General features: G+C 41.1%; 1 protein-coding gene across 3 annotated transcripts; it reads left to right on the top strand.

Annotated features, from left to right (window-relative positions):
* Positions 1-1,189: 1,189 nt before the first annotated feature.
* Positions 1,190-5,298, top strand: LOC109732099 (uncharacterized). Of its 3 annotated transcripts, none has more exons than XR_012203106.1 (4): positions 1,190-1,891; positions 1,970-2,142; positions 3,960-4,546; positions 5,100-5,298. XR_012203106.1 is itself a non-coding variant. In XM_020291294.4 (4 exons), the coding sequence occupies exons 1-4, from the start codon at positions 1,217-1,219 to the stop codon at positions 3,990-3,992; spliced, it is 765 nt and encodes a 254-aa protein (XP_020146883.3). In that variant the 5' UTR covers positions 1,190-1,216; the 3' UTR covers positions 3,993-5,298. The 3 variants fall into 3 exon arrangements, 1 of the variants encoding a protein (XP_020146883.3); XM_020291294.4 differs by having other exon boundaries at positions 1,190-1,516; positions 1,622-1,891; positions 1,981-2,142; positions 3,960-5,298; XR_012203105.1 differs by having other exon boundaries at positions 1,203-1,891; positions 3,960-5,298.
* The last annotated feature ends 586 nt before the right edge of the window (positions 5,299-5,884 follow it).

Here is a 5,884-nt window from a genome sequence, read left to right as displayed (position 1 = left end):
TCAAATTTGACCCGCTTCCAACTAAATCGGCGGGAATTTGTCTTTTTCACGAGAGGTGGATCAAAACTTTTTACACCCGACCATTTGGTCAATTGTGCATTAAATATGTCCTAGTATTTTAGAAAATTGATTTGGTACAATTTTGCAACAAATATATGGTAGGTCCTTCACAAAAAAACCTCATTTCGGGCACTCGAAAAATGGAAAATGAATTTCCCGTGCAAAGAAAATGAAAACTCCCTTAGGCAACATTGTTTGGAATTCCAAGATGCACCCTTGTGCACAATATGAGATCATTTGAACAAACTATTCCAAGAATGTGGCCATAAGATTGATCATTTGGCTTGAAAGCCATGAATCTTCACGCATGATAGCTCATTTCTGAGAACACTTTTTTAAAATAATTGCCGTATTACAAGTTTACTATTTTTCCTGAAAACATGGTCACATATGATGACACAATGTGAAGGTTTTCTAATTTTTTAATATTTTTTTTAATTTTTTATGCCCGTTTCAAAATGCGGTCAAAACGGCGGGCTTGACCGTTCCTAGCTAGTGGTTGAATCTTGGAATTTTTTTGGTGTTTCTCTGATTAAATAGATACTTATGTACCTAGAAATGATTTTTGGAAAAAATAAAGAGCAAACTACGAGGTAGCTATAGTTCGAATTTGACCCACTTCCAGCTGAATCGGCGGGAATTTGTCTTTTTCACGAGAGGTGGATCAAAACTTTTTACACCCAACCATTTGGTCAATTGTGCATTAAATTTGTCCTAGTATTTTAGAAAATTGATTTGGTACAATTTTGCAACAAATATATGGTAGGTCCTTCATGAAAAAACCTCATTTCGGGCACTCGAAAAAATGATTAAAAATAGATAGAAAATAAGAAATGCATAGAAAATGGTGCTCATCCATAAAATGTGGTCTAACTTGAGTGAAAATTTGTGTGATGCCTTTTTGCAAAATAGTTTTGATAGCTACTTCACAAAATCCCTCTATTTTTTGTGCTTCAAAAAACTATTTTAGATCACTGATTTTCTGAACCAATCAAAACTCTTCCCACGGATCGATGACATGGCGCCCATCCAGCCATCCATCCATACATATCTCCACATCCGTCCATCCATCTATCTACAGAAAAAAGGAGATACCCCTCCCCCGCAGCCCAAATCCTAGATCAGATCCCCATCGCACCCCTCCTCCCTGCTCCCAATGTCCCCGCCGCCGCCGCCACCTCCTCCCCGTACCCGCCCCTCCCGATCCAGTCCTCTCCCACCCACCGCCGACCTTGCCGTCCTCCTCACCCACCACCGCCGACCTCGTCCCTCCCTCCCCTCTCCGCATCTTCCGGCCAACTCTACGCCCGAGGAGATCGAGCGAGCGCCCGAGTGCGCCCGTCCTCGCAGCCTCCTCCCACGATTCCCCGCGCCCGAGCCCCACGAGAGGAGCTCCTCCTGTGTTTTTGCACGCCGCCGCCGGCGACCACCAGCCACAGCTTGCCGGAGCCAGCAGATGAGTGCCACCCTTCTTCTCTATTCTCTTCTTCCCGTGCTCTCTTTCTTCCTCCTTTCTCTCTCTCACACATCTCAATTTCTCTCTCTGTCTCAAACAGTGCACTTCGCCGCCATGGACGCTCGTGTCCCCGACCTTGCAGCGCGCCGCCCCGATGCGAAGTCCCTCCTGGCCGTTCCTGCGCCGCTGGGCCGAAGCCTCGCCCAAGTCCAAGCGCCGCCCACGTTTGCCTCCTCGCCATGGCCTCCCCTGCTTCGTCTGCTTCGCGGACAGAGCTCCGTCTCCGTCAACGTGTCCTCCCGCCGTCTCTGTTCGCTGTCGGGCTCAATCGACTCCAGCAGCACCCCCACGGTGTCGCTCCGCTCGGCACCCGAGGTATATCCCGGCTCCATCGATTTTAGGTCCGTGCTTGTTCCCGCGAGTTAAGATCGATCTTGAAATTCTTCTATCCAGTGTCTCTCCAGCTTGCAGTAGCAGCTCTCTTCTCCAGTGCGCCCACCAGCCAGGCCGTTCGTCTCCAGCTCTCCGCTCTGGCTCTGTATTGCGTTGTTCATTCAATCAGGGATCTATTCCAAGGTCTCGGGTCCGCCCTCTCCATGGAGAAAGGAGATATCTATTCATTTTGCGTAAGTGATTAATCAGCGAGCGTGCGTGCTGAATATGTTCTCCACTGTCAAGGATTTATTTATTGTCTTGTTAACTTCTAGCTACCTGCTGCTTGTGTTGTAGTGCATTGCATTGTCTGTCAAGTGATTAATCAGCGTGCGTGCTGAATATGTTCTTCACTGTCTAGGATTTCTGCTGTGTTTTTTTACTTGTAATAAATACGGTTAAAGTAGCCAGCCGCTAGGATCTGAAGCGCTCAAGACCTGTGACAGTTTTGCTTGATTTTCCTCTTCATACTAGCTAGTTTCTGAAAGGATCTTGATTCAAATACATTACAATCGGCTCATTTTTTTATCTCCAAGCAGAGGCTCTAGTAATGAAATTGCTCTAGTAATGTAATAGGCGTGGGACTGTTCTGCAAACTAGCATGTGTAGTGCAACACATTATTCAGTCACCATTTCTTTCCTGCACATTAGTAGGGTAGCTGCATAATCTGTATATTTCTCTTTCCTTTATGTAAATAGTTGACATGATGCCATATTGCAGTATTGCAAGTTAGGAGAAACAAGTTTCAAAAATTGATTTCTCCACCTGCTGCTTCCATTCTTATTAATCAGTGTGCCAATAATGGCATCTGTTTTGAGGCAACTCCATCCCGTTCGTGATAGTAATTTTTTTAAAACCGCAAGGCAGCTTTGCTTTCTGCAGTATCACCTGCCTTGTTTTGTTCTGTCGACTGAGGCCTGAGGCAGAGCAAAGGCTTGCCGATTATTGCTTACAACGCCAAGTTGCAATTAGCTGGGATGTGTAGCGTGGCTAGCTTGTGTTGATTGGTTTTGAGATATAATTGGAAACTGATTGTGTGTCAGTGCAACAATTGTGATGATTTTTTTTTGAATAGCAAACATGCTGATGGAAGTGTCCTTCCATACGTGATTCTAATTTGCACTTCTCGGTCAGAGGCATCTCCAGTACGTGACACACTTTGGATGTGCAAACGAATATGTGCGTGTTTCACATATTACGTGAGAAAATTTTGTTAGTTCTCGGCCATTATAATTAGGATCCACAGCTTGTTTGCCTCGCTTTGCTAGGCTGTTTGGGAACGTATGTCATAGATAGGCGTAGTTTTCTTTTTTTATAGGTACATGGCCGTGTAGGAATTGGACTCAACTCATTGCTTTGCATGGCAGTCTAGAAATCATATGGGGTATGGAGACATCTATACGTGGTTACTTTTTAATAATATAATAAATTAGCTGTAAATGTGCCCCCCTTACCGAAGAAGATAAGAATCCATATGTTTTATGCAAAATTAACTTTGTCATCTTGTATGCGCTCTAGGCAGTGTCTAGAGGGTGAAAAATATGAGAACAAAAAAGAATTACTGGATTAATTTACAACATCCATCCTTTACTTCGTCCATGTCATTGCTGTTTACCCCTGGGAGTATTTTTAACTTGAAAATCTCTGGTGAACTGCCATTTACAGTACATTTGCTTGCTCTGTTAATTTTTTTGGGTTACTCCATCTTGCTCTGTTAAGTAAAATTAGATATGTGGAGTAGCAGCAGTAAGCTAGACCCTCCATCTTGCTCTGTACATAGTCAAAGCTACTTCAAGTTAGCAGCAGTACTGTTAACTTCTCAATTTGCTTGGATTACATTTAAATTGTAGTACTCCAGTAATTTTGCTTAGAGTACTTAACAAGATTGAACTATATTTGTGCGGAGTAATTTTCTTGGAGTATTTAACAAGATTGAACAAGATTTAACTTTTCAACATTTTAACAGTACTTTTCAGTAAGTATTCTGAACATGCTTCTGAATATTTGCAGATTCTGAACATGCTAGCAAATATGCAGGAGTAAACAAGTTCTTGCATAGATATTGAAGTGTTTGTTCTGAAAATGTACTGTCACCGAAGATATTGCGAGTGGTCTGACAAGATATTCTCAATTTGCAAGTTTAGTTACTTTTCCAGTTAATTAACTGGACATCTTGGAGTAGTTAGAAAATCATGAATTATTTGCAGAAATTCGTAGAAGTATTGTACTCCAGTGTGCATTACTTACATAAACTTGCTTGCAAGCTTATTTTCTGACTTTCATATTCTGAAACTGAAAAAGCTTAGTTAAATTCTATTAAGTTTCAGTAATATTCAGTGGAGTGGAGTGTTTACTGTAAATTTTGAACATCACAGTAATTTCCCTTGCTGTTAACTGTTGTAGCATTAGGAGTAGTTTTATTGTAGTACTGCTTGAACTACTCCAAGCATTTGGAGTACCGTAAAGCGAGTAAATGGAGGGCGAGGAATTTTTACTGCAATGTAGGATTGCACAGGGAGTTGTTAGTAGTAGATGTTGATGATCATATCAGGAGATGGAGGGTGATACACAGCCATGGAGAGGAGCAGCAGCTCAAGGTCCTTTCTCCTCCACGCCACCTCTGCCCCTCTCTCGTTTTGATTTGCTATGTTGGGTTCCAAGATTAGAAATATTTTTTGTTTCCATCTTTATCCATGTGCTATCATTAACTCTGAGAAAATGTTATGTTTTTGCTGATTAGTGGCAGTACATCTTTGCTTTACTATTCCTAGCAGCTGCAGTTCATCTACCATAAACATGTTGTGTACATTCTGAACCCCCAAACATGACACAAGTGATATGTATATGCAGCAGGGAATCGTCAACTTGTATAGTTTGTTTACTGGAATGTAACTTGTACAATTTTTACTTGAATATGTTCAGTTATGAAGTCGTGTAGTTGTTTTTTCTCATCAGTTCTAAATTGCAGTACATTACTGAATTGTTGATGATGCTGAATGAATCTAGCTTGTTGGGTTTAGTCTCTTGTTTAGATGGAATAGCACCCCATCACTTGTTGTTGTTGTTGTTGTTGTTGTTGTTGTTGTTGTTGTTGTTGTTGTTGTTGTTGTTATTCACCCTATCCTTGCTGTTCTGTTTTCTTGTTGGCAGATATTTTGAGTAAATTCAAGACGAAAGATGTTCAAAGAAGCTCCAAGACATTCTTATATAGCAAGTTATGTAATAATAGCTGGGTTATCTGGGAATTTAATGTATCTTCTCTCTGTTTGTGAATGAAATAGTAATTATGTATGTGAATTAATGTATCTTCTCTCTGTTTGTGAATTTCATGTATGTTTCAGAATTACAATTTCTGTTTCATATGAACTAGTAATTATGTATGTGATTTGAAAATGTGTGCAATGGAAACATGACTCATGCAACCCACTTATCAAAATAATTTGAGCACATTTGAAATTTCTGACGTGTGGGACCAGTGTATGATATTATCATATTTGGGACAAATGTAAAATAGTGGAAAATAAAATGGCAAAAAATAAAAGATCATACGCTGTAAAAGGCCGCATCTAGAAATAAAAAGGCCGAATTGCTGGGCCAGCCCATGTAGCTAGCAAAAATTAATAGGAAAAATAAATATTAAAAAGGCTGAATTAATGGGCTCGGCCCATATAAACACCGAATTGGACCGGGCTGATTCTTGTGCCACATCAGATTGCCACGTCGGATGCCTACGTGGACTGGGGAGGCTGCTAATGACCAAAACAAAACAGTAGGCATATTTTGGTCGTAAACGTCTACGACCTTCTCACAGAGAAGGTCGTTAATTTCAGTTTACGACTGCCAGATTTTGACCATCTGTTTTTGGTCACAAAAAGGTCACAAATGGAAAATAATGATCATTCAGTGACCAATAGTCAAGGTCACAAGTTGACATA

Source organism: Aegilops tauschii, chromosome 2 (assembly GCF_002575655.3).
Source record: "Aegilops tauschii subsp. strangulata cultivar AL8/78 chromosome 2, Aet v6.0, whole genome shotgun sequence".
Lineage (NCBI taxonomy): Eukaryota > Viridiplantae > Streptophyta > Magnoliopsida > Poales > Poaceae > Aegilops > Aegilops tauschii.
Note: the sequence above shows the minus strand (reverse complement) of the source record. Positions and strands in the feature narration are given on the sequence as shown.

Excerpts from the sequence above, each read along its gene's own strand:
- LOC109732099 (XM_020291294.4), top strand. The coding sequence starts at position 1,217 with ATGTCCCCGCCGCCGCCGCCACCTCCTCCCCGTACCCGCCCCTCCCGA. Across the intron at positions 1,517-1,621 it reads CAGCTTGCCGGAGCCAGCAG|TTCGCCGCCATGGACGCTCG; the intron begins ATGAGTGCCACC and ends CAAACAGTGCAC. Across the intron at positions 2,143-3,959 it reads GAGATATCTATTCATTTTGC|ATTCTGAACATGCTAGCAAA; the intron begins GTAAGTGATTAA and ends GAATATTTGCAG.